At 37.6% G+C, this 18,761-nt stretch overlaps 1 protein-coding gene across 6 annotated transcripts in view; it reads right to left on the reverse strand.

The window, feature by feature from the left end:
- The window catches only part of LOC127441987 (unconventional myosin-IXb-like), a 51,763-nt gene that overhangs the window by 18,866 nt on the left and 14,136 nt on the right, over window positions 1-18,761 (reverse strand). For 4 of the 6 annotated variants that reach the window (XM_051699601.1, XM_051699600.1, XM_051699599.1 and 1 more), the window contains 20 exons: window positions 18,072-18,195; window positions 17,041-17,130; window positions 16,701-16,817; window positions 16,197-16,331; window positions 15,986-16,107; window positions 15,663-15,804; window positions 15,336-15,531; window positions 11,537-11,612; window positions 11,305-11,397; window positions 10,738-10,845; window positions 10,511-10,550; window positions 8,274-8,396; window positions 7,968-8,048; window positions 7,759-7,869; window positions 5,839-5,961; window positions 5,605-5,754; window positions 3,132-3,256; window positions 2,199-2,660; window positions 1,286-1,370; window positions 688-858 (listed from right to left, as the gene is read on the reverse strand). In XM_051699601.1, coding sequence (XP_051555561.1) covers window positions 688-858; window positions 1,286-1,370; window positions 2,199-2,660; window positions 3,132-3,256; window positions 5,605-5,754; window positions 5,839-5,961; window positions 7,759-7,869; window positions 7,968-8,048; window positions 8,274-8,396; window positions 10,511-10,550; window positions 10,738-10,845; window positions 11,305-11,397; window positions 11,537-11,612; window positions 15,336-15,531; window positions 15,663-15,804; window positions 15,986-16,107; window positions 16,197-16,331; window positions 16,701-16,817; window positions 17,041-17,130; window positions 18,072-18,195 — 2,674 coding nt within the window. The remainder of the gene's footprint in view (window positions 1-687; window positions 859-1,285; window positions 1,371-2,198; window positions 2,661-3,131; window positions 3,257-5,604; window positions 5,755-5,838; window positions 5,962-7,758; window positions 7,870-7,967; window positions 8,049-8,273; window positions 8,397-10,510; window positions 10,551-10,737; window positions 10,846-11,304; window positions 11,398-11,536; window positions 11,613-15,335; window positions 15,532-15,662; window positions 15,805-15,985; window positions 16,108-16,196; window positions 16,332-16,700; window positions 16,818-17,040; window positions 17,131-18,071; window positions 18,196-18,761) is intronic. The other 2 variants (XM_051699602.1, XM_051699603.1) reach the window with 2 other exon arrangements.

Below are 18,761 nucleotides of genomic sequence, written 5' to 3' on the forward strand. Positions count from 1 at the left end.
TCTCAGAATGCTATTCTGAGATGCGGGTTGGCGCTGTTTTGGCGGCATGAGGGGGACCTACACAATATTAGGCAGTTGGTTTTAATGCTGTGGCTGATTGGTGTATATATACAGCATACACACACACACACACACACACACACACACACACACATATATACTGTACATGTATATACTGTATAAAGACATTAGGAGGCAGATTTCTGAACAGTGCTCTTAACTTGTCTCATTCCCACTTCTCTCTTCTTCACAATTGTGCATTTGAGTTTCTCACCATAACCTATTCAGAAGGCCTGCAATATGATGCACAAGCCACAATAACTGCTTTTATGATACTTTTGGGTCCTTTTTAAAGCTTGAAAGTGAGGCACTTTATTCTTTTTGCACTATTTACATATGTTCTGCCCTCATTAGCAACACCAGCGAATACCTCAGCACTTGTGTGCGGTGTCAAACAACTTGTAAATGTACAATGTAAACAAAAAAGGTCAGTCACCCACGTCCAATCAGAGACATCCAGAGAAACATTCAAGAACAGGATCAGCTTGGTTTCCAAAGAGAGGTCTTTGAAATGCTCCACATTAAGCTAAAGCTGATTCTGATTAGGTACATTAGCTGCCACGTGCAAAAGCAAGGCCCATTGCAACTATTTTGCTCCCTGTGCTTGTGACTGGGTCAGTCTATTACCAAAGGCTCCAATACCACGCTGATATGGGACTGGATTGGAGTGGAGGGACTTATGGGAGGTAAAGGAAAAGTCCAGAATTCATCACTGAGTTCCAAGTGCTCCAACTTCAGCCCACTGCGAGGACGCGCAAGCCGGCGCTTGTGTCTGTTTCGCTTACGGGTGCTATTAACCTATGATATGTGAACTGGTTTAGGTGATAGAGAAAATAACCTGTACATGCTGATCTAGTTATCCATTACACTACAATATCTGTAAGGTATCTATGAAGTTCTCTTCATATATACATTTGTTTTAGGGGACAACAAATTTATATAAAAAACAAATTTAAAAAAATGCACCAAAAAAATGAGTTCAACTTTGAGCTTTCATACTGTAACCAAGTTGTAGGAAAAAGTATCTGAACCCTTTGGAAAATGGAAAACTGAGTGAGGTTTAAGAAGACTATGTTTGTCTATTGATATTTAGCTGAAGATCAGATCACATTTTATGGCCAATTTACACAGAAAGCCAAGTAAATTCAAAGGATTCACATACTTTTTCCTGAAATTGTATTTGTCTAAACAGTCAGATTATAGCTGGGTTATTATTACACTGTACCTCATTTTTAGATGATAAGGAGCTGTCCGACTCTGAAGAGCTCAACCCGGACACAATATCCAGGGATTGAGAGATGCCACATTTACTAAGATTTAATTAAACAAGGAAAAACAACATAAAAAGGCTATTCAAGCAACAAAGTTTATATTTCAACAATATCTTGGGCCTATTTACATGTAGTCACTTCGTGCATCTAGATAGATCTGATTGTTATCCAATTAGGCATACACATTCCATTTACACTTGGCAACATATGCATATCTGATTAATGTACATATATAAATCACATCTACTACTATTCCCACGCTACAAGCAAATTGTTATGTAGCAATTGTGTAATGATGCTAATGCTGTGCAGTGAAATCTTGCTGCACTGGTTGTGGCTCTTAAAAACTATTGTAATAAACTATCACGTGGTTTATCAAGATGAGGTTTATTATTTGATTATATGGGACTTTGCCCTGTGTGTGTATTTTCCCCTCAGGGCTTGCTAGGTGTGCTTGTCAGTGTTTTGCTTCAGCTTTGAAGAAAGTTGTCTCTTCTACAATGTGCCTCTGTTTCTTATTTTGTTTGGGAACCCTATTCAAATGTCTCATTACACTAAGAACAGCAGGCAGCTAAAATTGCTTTGACAAAAGCACTACAAAAGGGAACAGCTGTTGTATGTTAACTTTGTTTAGTTTGGGACAAATAACGTTTATGTCTGTAGCCTATAAAACCTAGTGCATTTACACTTGGCCAAGTCGCATCTGATATGTGCGAAATTTTGGATTGCTATCCATCTCGAATGCATCTTGGATTGAATTCACACTTGGTGTTTTCATGATCAGTTAGCTATTCAATTAGCAAATCCGCATGAAGTGACGGGACCCCCCCACCCAAAAAAAGGGTTCAAGAAAAATACAACTCTTACCGTGAACCCATTGTCCTCTTGGTTTGAATTTGCATTAGCTCAGGACTGATTTGGTCCATAAGTGCCGCTTCACTGCTTCTCTCTTTCCATTTCTCTGGCTTCTCCCTCAACCTAATTGTCTTGTTGCCGCGCTGTAGGTTTACAGTATTTTGAACCTCAGAGCCACTCTTGCTCATGTTCACTGGAAGGGAGTCAGGCCGAGGGAGGGCTCTAGGAGACGGCTTGGTTTCATCCTCACCATTGACTTTGGGTTTGATAACAGGAGTAGGCTGTATTGTGACTTTAGACTTGGTATCCGTGTTTAACTGTGCGATCAGTTCCTTGGCCTTCTGTCCTTCTGCTGGTCGAAATTCAGGCAATGGAGGCAGTGGCTTTGTCTGTCTTAACAAGGGACTTGGCTTTGGCTCCATCTTCTTCTCAGTCCTTTCCTCCTTGTTCAAATGGCCCTTTTCTAACTGACCTCTGAAAGAATGATTAAAATAAATGAATTCGCTTTATCTAGAAGTGGAAGTTCTACACAATAATTCCAACGTTTAAAAGAATGCAAAATTATGTTTATTCAAATATATTGTGTATGCTATATATTATACCATGTTATACCCCCTTATTTTCCATATTTTAAAACAGGTAACATTACAATAAGGTTATATTTGTTAACATTATAGTGAACAATTATTTTTTTACAGCATTATTAATCTTGGTTAAAGTTAACATATATATATATATATATACTTTTCATTGTTATTTTATATAGTTCATAATGCATTAAAAGTTCTATGCATTAACATTAATGTAAAAAAATGTTTTAGTATATGTAGAAATTAACATTTACCAAGATTAATAAATGCTGTAGTTCATGTTAACTACCATGTTAACGAATAGAACTTTATTGTAAAGTGTTACCCAAACAAATGTGCAGTAACTTGGACGTACATCTGCTCTTTTAGTTTTTCTCTCTGCTTCAGGTAGACCTCTCTCTCCTTGGACCTTCGCCATGCCATCTGGATCACAGCAGCTGCCCTGTATCGGTTCAACACACGGAAACTACGCCACGATCGCTGAGGGATGAGAGGGTAAAAATCTGCTCAGGTACATTATCTTTTAATACAGGGTTTCCCAACTGTAGGCTTAAAACCAATCTAAAATATATGAAATTATAATCAGAATTAATAATTCACCCTAAAATGAAAAATACTGTCAATTACTTTACTTTCACCCTCATGTATTTCCAAACACGTATGAATTTCTTTCTTCTGTGGAACACATATGGACAGATGTTGTAGAATGTACCAGCAACTAATTTCAATTTAATGAAAGTGAATGGCCAAGATTTTTTAGTGAACAACGACTGAAATTTTGGTTTATTCTTCACATAAAACTATAGTGTGGCTTCCTAAGACTAGGAATAAAGCACACAAGTTGTATGGACTACTTTTATGAATCATTTTATGTTGCTGTTTTGTCATTCAAGCTTGACAGCCTGAATTCCGATTCACTTTCATTACAGTATATTGAAAAGATTGGTCAGTACTAGAGATGCACCGATACTATTCGATAGTACTTCTAAGACCAGTTTGAAAACATGAGAAACATTTTAATGTGTTTAAAGCATTTAAATCTAGAACATCAGTTTTTATTGTATTTTATCCATCTTTACCTGATAAATTTACCAGATAAAAGACAGCAAGAAATTTAAGATAGAAATTGTTTGAAACTAATACGTGAGTTTTCATTTTATCCGCCTTCTCTCTCTCTGCACATTTTTCTGTTTGAAGGAGGAAAAAAGACTCGTGCCAGAGATCTTCTATTATATAGTTACCAACCACCACAGTTATATCATACAAAAGAGCGTAATGGCTAGTAATGGTCAACTAGCGTGTTACGACAGTAAGTCACCGTTTACGGATACCATACAAACGAATGGGGAGAGCTGTAATCTGATACCTACATGTCATAAAATCTCTCAATATATCGCAATTTTATCATATGAAACTCATAGTTTACACCAGATTATTTAGTGTAAATAATGTTTAAGATTAGCGGACAGGCAGACAATTCATTAAGTGATGAACTGTTTCCTCACAAAAATAGCTCATTCAACGTCGTGAAGCATCTTCTCCATAGACATCCATTCAAAAGAACGGCCTCTTGTCTCCTCGCCAGTGTACGCCCATAGAATGTCTATGGGACCGCCGCATTACGCTATTCTATGCTAATCTTGAAAGCTCAACTTTCAGAAAAGCTCTGCTTGCGCCAGATGGTCACTGTTGCCATAAACACTGCAACTCCAAAAATCATGTTACGTATAAAGACAAAGCTGGAAAAAGTGATGAGAGTTACTGTCTGTCACTTTACTTCAGCCCAATAACAACACAGTATAAAGCAATTGAACAGACGTCGAACTCAGTCAGGCTCAACACAACAAATCGAGAACACTCAATCAATACTAAAGCTGCACTCTCCACTCCGTGAATGTACAGAACATTATGGATAAAATAACAATGATAAAGCATAAATAACATGTACGTGTTACCTGGGATACTTTTAAAGGTAAGCTACACCCTATTAAAACAGTCCTGAATTGCCATTTTTAATTACTGAAAATGCTAATATTGGCAATATTAAGATATTAAATTCATATAGAATGGCATATGTTTACAAACACAAAACTCGACTCGGTCGATACCCAAAACTAGGTACTTGTTACTTGTATTGGCCTTCAAAATTTGGTATCGGTACACCTCTAGTCAGTACATTATTATTATTGATTTTTTTTCTCCCAATTTGGAATGCCCAATTCCCAATGTGCTTTTAAGTCCTCGTGGTCACGTAGTGATTCGCCTTAATCCGGGTGGCGGAGGACGAATCCCAGTTGCCTCCGCGTCTGAGACCATCAACCCACGCATCTTATCACGTGGCTTGTTGAGTGGGTTTCTATGGAGACATAGCGCGTGTGGAGGCTTCACGCCACCCACCGCGGCATCCACGCTCAACTCACTACGTGCCCCAACGAGAACGAACCACATTATAGTGACCACGAGGAGGTTACCCCATGTGAATCTACCCTCCCTAGCAACCGGACCAATTTGGTTGCTTAGAGACCTGGCTGGAGTCACTCAGCACGCCCTGCGATTCGAACTAGCAAACTCCAGGGGTGGTAGCCAGCGTCTTTTACCACTGAGCTACCCAGGCCCCATAGTCAGTATATTCTTTAACATTTTACCCCTTGTGTTTCACGAAAGAAAGTCAAAGGAGTTTGTAATGACATGAGGCTGAGTAAATGATGACAGAATTTTTACTATTCCTTTATGATACACTATTAGTTTGATTTATTGTCTTTCAGAGGAGGTTACATGAGGTCAAGTAAAGTCCCTCACCAACCCCAGTGCAACCACAAAAATAGTACCTGTATGGTTATAATTCCTTCCCTCTTGCACAAATAGTGCTTCCTAGTCAAACATGCACGGAACCATCTCTGCAGGGTGATGATGCGCTGCATCACTTCCTTATGTAGGGTTTCCTGGAGTTTTTGCCTCTCTGCCTCTTTCAAGAACACCTAGAAAAACAATTGGAAAGCTGAATACTAAATTACAAAATTCTGATTCCGAGTCTTTTAGTGAAGAGTGTAAATTAGACAAACCTTGGTTCGGCCAATCTGAAAACTGGAGCTGTGTAATACCATTTTCCTCAGTAAGTTAGCGATTTCCTCTTGAGGTGTTGATATTTCCTTAGGCAGCAGCACTCTGAACTGATCTGTAAACTCCTTCACGTACAAGTAACATTGTAAGCCAAAACCATTAGACATGTCTTAAAAAGCAACATACACTGATCAGCCACAACATTAAAACCACTGACAGGTGAAGTGAATAACATTTATTATCTTATTACAATGGCACCTGTCAAGGGGTGGGATATATTAGGCAGCAAGTCAACAGTCAGTTCTTAAATTTCATGTGTTGGAAGCAGGAAAAATGGGCAAGCGTAAGGATCTGATCGACTTTGACAAGGGCCAAATTGTGATGGCCAGATGACTGGGTCAGATTATCTCCAAAATGGCAGGTCTTGTGGGGTGTTCCCGGTATGCAGTGGTTAGTACCTACCAAAAGTGGTCTAAGGACAACCGGTGAACCGGCAACAGGGTCTTGGGCACCCAAGGCTCATTGATGCGCATGGGAAGCGAAGGCTAGCCCATCTGATCCGATCTCACAGAAGAGCTACTGTAGCACAAATTGCTGAAAAACTTAATGCTGGCCATGATAGAAAGGTGTCAGAACACACAGTGCAGTGCATCGCAAGTTGCTGCGTATGGGGCTGCGTAGCCGCAGACCGGTCAGAGTGCCATGCTCACCCCTGTCCACTGCCGAAAGCGACTACAACGGGCAAGTGAACTGGACCATGGGGAAATGGAAGAAGGTAACCTGGTCTGATGAATCACGTTTTCTTTTAGATTATGTGGACGGCCGGGTGTGTGTACGTCGTTTACCTGGGGAAGAGATGGCAGCAGGATGCACTATGGGAAGAAGGCAGGCCAGCGGAGGCAGTGTGATGCTCTGGGAAATGTTCTGCTGGGAAAACTTGGGTCCTGGCATTCATGTGGATGTTACTGTGACACGTACCAACTACCTACAGATTGTTGCAGACCACGTACACCCCTTCATGGCAACGGTATTCCCTGATGGCAGTGGCCTCTTTAAGCAGGATAATGCGCCCTGCCACACTGCAAAAATTGTTCAGGAATGGTTTGAGGAACATGCCAAAAAGTTCAAGGTGTTGACTTGGCCTCCAAATTCCTCAGATCTCAATCCGATTGAGCATCTATGGGATGTGCTGGACCAACAAGTCCGATCCATGGAGGCCCCACCTCGCAACTTACAGGACTTAAAGGACCTGCTGCTAACGTCTTGGTGCCAGAAACCATGGGACACCTTCAGAGGTCTTGTGGAGTTCATGCCTTGACAGGTCAGAGCTGTTTTGGCGGCACGAGGGGTACCTACCTGATTAGGCAGGTGGTTTTAATGTTGTGGCTGATTGGTGCATGAAAGACATTTGCATCTATGGTCCACAATACATATTAATTCATATTTATTAATATTAATAATAGGGCTGTCAACCAATTAAAAATGTAATAAAATTATTGCATGATACACTAATTAATCAAATTAAATAAATCCACATATCAATATTTTCTAAGAAATGCCCCCAAATGAGTATAATTCAAAGTCATTATTGTGGCAGAGAAATAAGTCATTGAACAGACACAAAGTGGCTTCAGAAGGCAATATATTGTTTGTTTTATTTCCATATCATTGAACATAAGCCTATCTATCACTGGCCTACAGTCCACAATGATTTATTTTGCAATCGAGTTTGTCAATCTAACTGAGGTTGACTTAGAGGGAAGTTCCCATCAAAATTAAAATTAAATTAATTAGGCAAGTCAGGGAGCTTCATTAAATGCTTTAATTTATATTGCGTCATTTTTTAAATAAGTAATTGTACTAAATTAATGTGTTAAAATGACAGCCCTAATTAATAATTATTAATTTAGAAAAAAACAAACCTTGAAAGTGAATTTGGCTCCATACCCAGACCTCCTTATCCGAACTGTTTGTAACATGCCTGTGTACCTCAGCTGCTGAAGCACAATGCCATCATCAAAGTGCATTTCCCTCTGTAAACACATACAAACAAACAAAAACAAAGATTCTTCACTTGTTCTTCACCTAATAAGGATAATGAATAAAATTACAAAGCTTCCCTACACTATACCTTATCTCCATTAGATCTGATGCAGCGAACAAAGAAAGGTTCTGCCTTCCTCAGGGTTTCCAGCAGCTTACTTAGAGATGCCTGGACCAAATAAGATATGAAAGCATGTGACTCATTGATCTGTCTATCAGCATCCATTAAACCCCTGCAAATTATATCAAAACCTCCCCACAGCTTAGGGGTCCGAGCCTTTTATCTCATTTACAGCTACCACAAAACAGGCTTTCATGCAGAGATGGAACAACAGATCCCTGAACTGCTGATAGAGGAGCTTATGTTTTCAACACTAAGAAAATTCATTTGAACCTGGAACTGAGCACTGATGCTTGGAGGTTTCTTCTTAGTGTGCAGGTGGAGCAGGGACCTTGTCACACGGTTGTGCTGCGTCAGGCCCATGATGAGTTTCAGAGATCGTGAATCTATGAGGTTCTGCACAGATAGTAACAGAGAATCACATGTAGTACAATGACTCGCATTAAAAAAAAACTATCGATTCTGAGTGGTGCTTGCTAGTGTACAACTCGCCACCATGTTGGTAGGTTTCTGGGTAGATGCCAGTGCCTTGGTATGCCATTACCTAGCTTGTTCTGAGTGGTTGCTAACAGGCTTGACATTACATTTTTTGGTTCACCGGACACTGTGGTTAGATGTGTCCCAAAGTCATAAGCCACTCGTCATTTTCACCAGCTAATATCCCCTTGCACCACAAAGAGTGATAAAGGTAACTGGAGACTGTAGCTGCATGCATTTGTTTGAACATTTTATTTGAAAGAGAATGATACGAGTTTAGCAGAACACAGGCTTAATGATTTTAATCATCTCTTGGAGCTTTTGAAAGCAAACATGACCAGTCGGAAGAGAAGCAGGATAGAACTGTCAATAATTTGGCCATAATTCATGGAAGTGCAGTCTTTATACCCCTTAATTCCAAATTTTACAAGACTTGCCCTTATGAAAGTTTACAATTGTTCTTCCATTGTTTAACAGTGACATTTGTGATGATAAGGCCATAAGCACAAGTAAGACCATTGATGGCACCTCATTACTGTGGTTAGGTCAATGTACATTAAATAGTCTTCCTAAAAAATAAACTGTAGTATTTGTAATAAAAGAAAAATATTAATAGCCTAAACACATTTAGAAACTTTAACTACAACTTTCACAGTTGAAATAAAAATTATTTTTTTATTAATCTAAAAGATTCATCCTAATATATTTAAATTGAATCTGTAAAATGTATTCCATAATACCAATACTGTAAGTGTTATTACTATAGTAAAAAAAGTGATACATTTTAGTAAGGGTGATGATGTGTAGATTGTAAAGTCTCATATATTATGTTGGTACATGCCACAGTACTGTTTCCCCCTTTTCCTCATCAGTGCTGTTTATAATGTCGAGGCTGTCTAACCGTTCGAGATGTTTGACTTCCTTCAAAGCGCTGTAATGTAGAACAATCTGTGTATCATTTCTAACGGGTTGCATACGTTTTGTGATCTGAGGCGCAATATCGAGGCAAGCCTGCTTGAATTTAACATGTGATCAGCTCTGCACTACCCTATCTCTGGAGCATGCGTAATAATATAGCATGGATAATGAGTGAAGCCCGGTTGATGCACGCGCTCCAGATATAGGAAAGCACAAAGTGATTCACTCACATAAGTGGGTCTGTGATGGCTCACAGACATCAATCACACTGCGCAAAAGACGTATATGGATTTCAAATGAGAAGAATATTTAGTGCTTATAAAGCACTGAACGCATGATGTATTCATTTGCTTTGGCCGCCCGAGATTCACAATTTTAAATGCAGGAAAATCCATGAAAATGTTACCTGCCAAAGTGGCAAGTAAGAGTGACGGTGTTACCCACAACTGCCCATTTCTACCCACATTTGGCAGGTGGGCGATTGTTAATGTCACGCCCTGGTTGCTAGGGAATTGCTAGGTTGCTTGACCTGACTGACACAAGTCAAAAGGGGGCACCCCAAGTCTCTATGATAGTCTGGTCCCTAGATATGTTGGGAGCCTTTTAAATGTATACACACTCAAACAACCGTTTGATCTAAAAACTTGTTCTTAAATGCTTGGAATTAATTTTGTATGCAAACATAATTTGTGCCTAGGTATGAAGTTCTTTACAAGCATCCCAGGTGGCACTTCATGATATTGGCTGAGAGAATGCCCAGATTTGTAATCTAGGCAAAGGACGGTCAGTTTGAGCTAAAATATAAAATACTTTCATTTGTTACATTTGTAAACAATTTTAACATTTTTTGGTCACTACATAATTCCCAGTTCCATTTGTTTTATTTCATAATCTGATCACTTTAGAATTATTCTGAAATGTAGAAAAAAGTAACAATACATAATAAGTAGGTTCTCTTTAAGATTTATCTTAAAGTAAGAGCACACCTCTTCTCAAAAAGCAGCACAATTTGAGTTATCATTCATGTTTAAAGCACAAAATGGTGCAAGTTATGCCAAAGATTAATACTAATTATGAGCAATAAAACAACAAGGATTAATGCTTGATTGATTTACCTTAGGAATTAGCTGCTTGTGTCTGTTTGGCCTGTTCTTCCTAGAAAGTGGCAAAATAAAAATGAGATGATAAAAAAAAAAACACTTGGTTAATCTGAGAAGAATAACAAAGACCAGAATTTTCCATTAGATTTTTTCAAATTCAATGACACATAACAATCACAAGCTAAACAGAATACAGTGGTGTAGCCACAGAGAGATGCTGACAGAACATGTGGCCCACTCACTGAGAGAAGAGACGGGACTTCCTCATAGAAACTGTGGACAGACGCAGCTTGTGAGGAACTTCACCACCATACTGCTTAATGGTGTGTAGGACTTTGGCATGCAATTCCCTGATTCACCCCAACCCCAAATGCAGAAAAGTTTAGAGAGGAAATCAATATACTATAAACATATTAAAATAAAGAGGGTGATTAAATGAGGGTGAAAAATTTATGACATCATTTTAATTTTTGAGTGAACTATCCCTTTAAACCAGCCTAAGGTGGTTAGCTGGTCTCCCAATCTAGTAAAGTTGTTTAAGCTGGTCGGTTTTGGGCACTTGTCATTTGGCCAGGCGGGGAGAACATCTATACCAGCTAAAACCAGCAAATTACATTAGGCTGGTTAAAGCAGGTCTTTTCAACAGGGTAATCAGCCCACTAACCCATTTCACAGATAAAGAAGTAACCAGTTAGTCTGTTAATTCACAGGAGGAAATCATCATCAAATGGAGAAGAACCCAAAGATACAATTTATGTGGTGCACACAAATGTCCTTGATCATCCGTTTGACAATCGAGGTGAACTAACTTCTTGTTTTCAAACGAAGCAAAGATGTCCTCAAATGCTTCAAGTGGACCCTCTTCAAACCGATCAAAGGAAAAATCAATCAAAGGTTTCTGGCTGTGGAGACCAAAAAGTAAATATAAGCAGCTATGGCCATTTTCTGAGGATCAAATTTAAAACAATGCTTTAATTAGGCATAAATCCATAGTTCTATCAAGAAGCCATACTTCTTGTGGAACTGATCCAGTCCACTTACCACTTTAGCAACTCTACCACAGTGCTGGTTCTCCTCATTTCCCCCAAAGAGGATCTGGAGTAACGCCTGACCTGATCTGATATGAAAAAACAAAAACAAAAAAAACAATCAGTGATTATACACTTCAAAATCAGCGATTATCCACCTTGGCAAGCTTTAAAGGAATAGTTCACCGATAAATGAAAATTCTGCCATTATTTAATTACCCTCATGTCATTCTAAACCCGTATGCTGTAAATCTTCACATTCATAGTGACCATGTTTGTTAAGCTCCAAAAAGGACAAAAAATAAGCACCATCAAACTAATCAATACTACCAGGGTTGGGGAGTAACAGAATCCAAGTAAAGGGATTACGCATTTAAAATTAGAAATATTAGTAACAGTGTTCCACTAGTTACAATTTAAATCAACATTTTTATTGTCATTTGTTTAATTTAATATTTAGTCTATTCAGTTGAATAACATGTATCCATATAATAAGATCCGAAGAGTGTTCGAAGGGCGGTCAAATACTTTCTAATGATACGTTACATTTATACGAGCAGACAGAGAAGTAAGTTTGAAGCAGCAGAATGGTTAACCTTGTGTAAATTGTCATGTGAACATTTAGATTTATGCTAAGCTAAAATACTACTTCTAGCCCTTTTACATTAACTTGTTAGCAGGCACAATCATATATTTTTTTTATATTTTTTATCAAGAAAATCCAAGTTAGATCACAATATTTTTTTCTCTAGTAAAACCTTTGATATTAGGGCAAAGATGTACTGCAAAAATCGTATTCTTGTTGAGATTTTTGTATTGTTTTTCTGTAAAAATATCTAAAAATCCTTAAACAAGATCAGTTTGCTTTATCTTGTTTTATATAGATATTTAGGCTTTTTACAGAAAATTTGTTTTTAATAGGGCTGTGAATTGAAAAAAATGAACGAATTATTCTTAGTTAAGTATACCGCAATTAATCATGATACATTAAAACAAACATTAAAATATAATCATAAATATATAAACTTTATACTTTGTCTCAAAGAACTTGTAAGAAATTGGTTAGTCATCATTTATTTTAATTATTTAAATATGTACATGTTAAATGTTTAGTTTTTTGTGGATAGAGTTAATTAGACAAATTTTTACATCTTTAATACAAGTATATGTATACATGCCATAAAATGCTGTAAAAGTTTTTCCAGTGGACCTTTTTAATAATTGGATCAAATGGGCAGATTCAATATATATCAAGCTTTATTGGCAAGATAAACTTAAGTGTAAATTGCCAATGCATATACAGGTGCATCTCAATAAATTAGAATGTCGTGGAAGTTCATTTATTTCACTAATTCAACTCAAATTGTGAAACTCGTGTATTAAATAAATTCAGTGCACACAGACTGAAGTAGTTTAAGTCTTTGGTTCTTTTAATTGTGATGATTTTGGCTCACATTTAACAAAAACCCACCAATTCACTACTCAAAAAATTAGAATATGGTGACATGCCAATCAGCTAATCAACTCAAAACACCTGCAAAGGTTTCCTGAGCCTTCAAAATGGTCTCTCAGTTTGGTTCACTAGGCTACACAATCATGGGGAAGACTGCTGATCTGACAGTTGTCCAGAAGACAATCATTGACACCCTTCACAAGGAGGGTAAGCCACAAACATTCATTGCCAAAGAAGCTGGCTGTTCACAGAGTGCTGTATCCAAGCATGTTAACAGAAAGTTGAGTGGAAGGAAAAAGTGTGGAAGAAAAAGATGCACAACCAACCGAGAGAACTGCAGCCTTATGAAGATTGTCAAGCAAAATCGATTCAAGAATTTGGGTGAACTTCACAAGGAATGGACTGAGGCTGGGGTCAAGGCATCAAGAGCCACCACACACAGACGTGTCAAGGAATTTGGCTACAGTTGTCGTATTCCTCTTGTTAAGCCACTCCTGAACCACAGACAACGTCAGAGGCGTCTTACCTGGGCTAAGGAGAAGAAGAACTGGACTGTTGCCCAGTGGTCCAAAGTCCTCTTTTCAGATGAGAGCAAGTTTTGTATTTCATTTGGAAACCAAGGTCCTAGAGTCTGGAGGAAGGGTGGAGAAGCTCATAGCCCAAGTTGCTTGAAGTCCAGTGTTAAGTTTCCACAGTCTGTGATGATTTGGGGTGCAATGTCATCTGCTGGTGTTGGTCCATTATGTTTTTTGAAAACCAAAGTCACTGCAACCATTTACCAAGAAATTTTGGAGCACTTCATGCTTCCTTCTGCTGACCAGCTTTTTAAAGATGCTGATTTCATTTTCCAGCAGAATTTGGCACCTGCCCACACTGCCAAAAGCACCAAAAGTTGGTTAAATGACCATGGTGTTGGTGTGCTTGACTGGCCAGCAAACTCACCAGACCTGAACCCCATAGAGAATCTATGGGGTATTGTCAAGAGGAAAATGAGAAACGAGAGACCAAAAAATGCAGATGAGCTGAAGGCCACAGTCAAAGAAACCTGGGCTTCCATACCACCTCAGCAGTGCCACAAACTGATCACCTCCATGCCACGCCGAATTGAGGCAGTAATTAAAGCAAAAGGAGCCCCTACCAAGTATTGAGTACATATACAGTAAATGAACATACTTTCCAGAAGGCCAACAATTCACTAAAACATTTTTTTTTATTGGTCTTATGATGTATTCTAATTTTTTGAGAGAGTGAATTGGTGGGTTTTTGTTAAATGTGAGCCAAAATCATCACAATTAAAAGAACCAAAGACTTAAACTACTTCAGTCTGTGTGCACTGAATTTATTTAATACACGAGTTTCACAATTTGAGTTGAATTACTGAAATAAATGAACTTTTCCACGACATTCTAATTTATTGAGATGCACCTGTATATACAGATACTAAACAAACTGGAGGTTGAAGTTTAATTTGCTGAAGTTTAAAATCTCAAAACTATTATTTTCTCTTGCTGCCGTTCAGACTCTATCAATTATATATGCCAATTTTAGCCACAGGAAGTGGGGACAAACATTAGTGATGTTTTAGGAAGTGAATAAAATGGATACTGCATAAATTGCATAATTATTATTTTTTATTTTTTTACATGTTAAACAGTTTAACTATTAAATCGCAGAAATTAACACATTAAATTTACCAGCCCTACTGTTTTTATATAAGTGTATTTTGTCTTACTGTACTGGCATAATTTTTTCATTTGTTATTAAATTGTTTAAAGTCAAAACTATAAAGAGAAAAAATCTACCAGTGCTGAAGAAGTAATCCAAAGCATTTAGATTATGTTACTGACCTTGAGTAATCTAGCGGAATATTTTTCTGCTAATTATTATATTGCGTAATAATATTCAATTTATATTAAATTACGAATAAAATTTTACAGCATGTATTCTGTAATCTCTAGTGGAATACATTTGAAAAGTAACTGTCCCAACACTGCATACCCCTCTGCATGCTGTTAACTCAAGAACTGGACCATATGGAACTCACTGACTAATTGATCCGGTTGCAGCAACGGTTAATAAATCATTGGAGGGGAAGCTTATCAATGAATAATTTATTAATTTGCTGTCTGTTACTCACAAAAAGCCATTGTATGGTTTCAGAAGACCTGGAATATAGTATGTAAGTCATATGTACTACTTTTATGGAGCTTAACACTACCAACTGCCATTGTATGGAAAAGACCTGCATGAATATGATTTTGTTCCACAGACTAAAGACATATGGGCATAGGAGTTTGGAACAACACGAGGGTGATTAATTATATTAGAGAATTTTCATTTTTTATAGTATGGATGTTACCTGGATGTTTTTTCGCCCAACGTCGGCCAGCCTCGTTGAACACAGCCAGAGTGCGTATAGTGGCCCTGAGGATTCCCCATCTGAACACAGCCACTGGATTAGCCCCGATAAGCTGCCTCAGGTAACTGCACTCACTACTTCGCAGCAACGCAACGATATCCGGCCTCATGTGGTCTGTGTTCTTCTCCCTGAAGTCCTTTAGACCAGAAACATCACAAAAGCTGATCAATATTGTTTTCCCACATGTCAGCTCTCTTCTCTTCACAACTGCACTCAGAATATTTGTACAGAGGGAAAAAGTTCAGGTTTCAGGGTCTGTTCCTTTACCTTTATCTGGTATTTGACCTTGCCAGCAAAATGCAGAATAACAAAAGCAGGCTCCCGCACTGGAGTATGCACAAAGAATGGGTTTTCCCGATGCTGCTGCTTAAACTTCTCCAGTAGAGTGCTATCTGTGGCATGAGGGAAACTAGAGTGAAAAAAACACGGAATGTTATTACCAGTGACTACTAAAAACCACATAAGAAATTGGCTGTGTACATAATTAAAATAATGTAAAAGTACATAATTTTATGATGATGCACTGCAAGTCACTTTGGATAAAAGCACCTGCCAAATGAAATGTAAGGTCTGAATAAATGGACACTTACTTGCTCTCCTCATCAAGCAGATAAAAGAGCCCGGTGGGTTTCTTGCTGAAGAGACTGATGCAGCCAATGTTGTCTGGATAGTCAACAGTATGCCATGTAATGCCCTCTGCCATGTACTCCTCCTAAAACATGTTGCATGCTTGATTAGATTATCATCACTCAAGATCACAGCAGACATCGATTCAGGTACACTTCAGATGCTATGACTTACTTGTTCGAGAGTAAATATGCGCTGATTGCAGTAATACTGTAGTTGCTCATTAGCATAATTAATGCAGAACTGTTCAAAGCTGTTTGTCTTGAAATCTTCAAATCCAAAAATGTCCAGGACACCAATGGATAAGCACTGTGAGGAGGACAATATTTTATATTAAAATTATTTTAGTCTGCCACTTTGCACCAAAACCACAAACAATTTTTCTTAAAAAGTATGTTTGTCTTGTTTGAAAGTAAAAATGTATAAACATAAAAATCATTAAACAAGTTGGAAGATTTTCTCACTTTTTTCCAGGCATAATTTATTTTCTTGCATTTTTTATTTTTATTTTTGCAGAGAAATTATTGCATACTTATACTTACAACCTTCTTAAAAATATATGGTATCCTATGAATATGTATTTGAACTAAACAGTATAGAAAAGTGTAATATTCCTTAACAAGAATATTATATTAAATCTTTGTTTATTAACTCCTAATTGGCTGATTAGCTTCATACCTTGACAGACTCCTCCAAGTCTCTCTTGTTGAGTAGAGCGTGATTTATTCGCAGAACAATCCAGTCAAACAAGGCACTGTACAGAGATTTGGCCATAGAGTCTCTGGCAGTGATGGCCTTAAAACAAGAGTTTGAGCATAAAGTCAGCAGATTCTCAGAGCACAAAAAAATCTGAAAAACCAATGGAGCAGAAAAGGAGGCAACATGCTCCAAGGGACGTCGCTGAACAGCAGAGTTCACACGTTAAGTATCACAGATGATGCACTTTACACTTGACTTATAAATTACTGAATGGCACAGAGTAGAAATGCACCATGTAACATATAAAAGATGAAGATACCTCACTGAGGCTGTAAGGCAGGATCAGTGTGTCGTTAGCAGTCATTGCTTTCCTTGTAGTCAGTGCTTCCACAAGCAGCTCCACTTTAACCTGAAATTGCCAACCAATTATAAAATGACAAATGCAACAGTAATAAAGACAGTATTTCATCACATGATGATCTAATCCTGTCACCTGTTATGAAACTGACCCAGACGATCCTTTATATGACAGCAAAATAATAACTAGTCAACTGAAATATTTGTATTTATATTCTGAGTCCTACTGGATATTGTGTAATCTTAAAACTTGTATTAGTATTCAGGTAATGTCTTGTTTATGGACAGTTAAGGAAATCGGGGGGAACGATTTAAGTTTTAAAATCTTGATATATTATCTTTAAATTCCATTTGATGTCCTACTTGGACATTTTATCCTATTGGCAATCATGATAGTTCTTTTGCGAACCACATTTTATACGGTCTGTTTTTCACATTGAAATGCTATAAGAAAATTCTCATTAGAATCCTTTAGGATTGTTTCAAAAGTTTGATAATAATTCCAATAGGAATCCAGTTTACATTCCTTCAGGATTTTTGACTAGAGTTGCACTGTATTATATGTGATTCACCTTCTTTAAAAGTAAATTAGCTCATTAGGCTGCTAATATGTGATTGCCAACATATATGCCAACTTGTTTATGGTTAGCATCTGATCATCCAAAGATTCACAATATATTACCACAAAATCTGATATGATTCATGGTTTTCTGCTTCATTTCACACAAAAGGCTGTTGTTAGTAATAATGATGGTTTTCTTGTGTCATATTGTGGTGAACCAATAAATCACTGAACAACATTTCAAAAGAATTAGGGGTCAAGTTTACTGTAAAGTGTTAAGCTATTAAAAGCATGTCAAATATTTTGTATTTCTGCATATGGTGCAGTACAGTGAAAGAGAGTCTACAGAAAATAAAATGAACCAGTTGGAGGAACAGGAGTTTGGTTTTATATGGTAAAGTTGTTTAGAAATTTAAAGTATCTGGTGGTACCTTGAGAAGATCAGAGAGAGCTGAGAGGACATGATCTGGCCCCACGTTTAGTCCCTCTCCAACATCTTTTGGCTCATATGTCACATTCCCCAGGTATAGGATGGCAGAGAGCACAGAGAATATCCTGAAAAACACAATCAACCATTGAACCACAATATATTCAAATATATATGGTACTGTGTAAAAGTCTTAGGCACATTAGATGTTTCACAAAAACATTTCTCTTAAGATGGTTATTTTATATGTTCTGCTTTAGTGTGTTAATAGCAAATATCAATTGTGGATTTCCGAACATTCCTTTTGCAATTAAAATAGAATAGAAATAGAACAGGGAGCCCTGCAACAGATGGCATGGCTCCCACAGAGTCTAGATCTAAACATCATTGAGTCAGTCTGGGATTATATGAAAAGACAGAAGCAATTGAGACATCTAAATAAATAGAACGGTGGCAAGATGTTTGGAACAACGTATCTACCAACAAATTTGAAAAATGATGCGCAAGTATACCTAGGAGAATGTGTGCTGTTTTAAAGGTATATGGTGGTCAAACCAAATATTACGTTTTTTTTATGTTTACTGCACTTTGTATGAAGTTAATTGATAAATTAAAATTATTAATAGCCTTATTTTTGAAAACATCCTCACTATTTTCACAACTGCCTAAACCTTTGCACAGTACTGTATATATT

This window comes from Myxocyprinus asiaticus, chromosome 6 (genome assembly GCF_019703515.2).
Source record: "Myxocyprinus asiaticus isolate MX2 ecotype Aquarium Trade chromosome 6, UBuf_Myxa_2, whole genome shotgun sequence".
In the NCBI taxonomy this organism is placed as follows: domain Eukaryota; kingdom Metazoa; phylum Chordata; class Actinopteri; order Cypriniformes; family Catostomidae; genus Myxocyprinus; species Myxocyprinus asiaticus.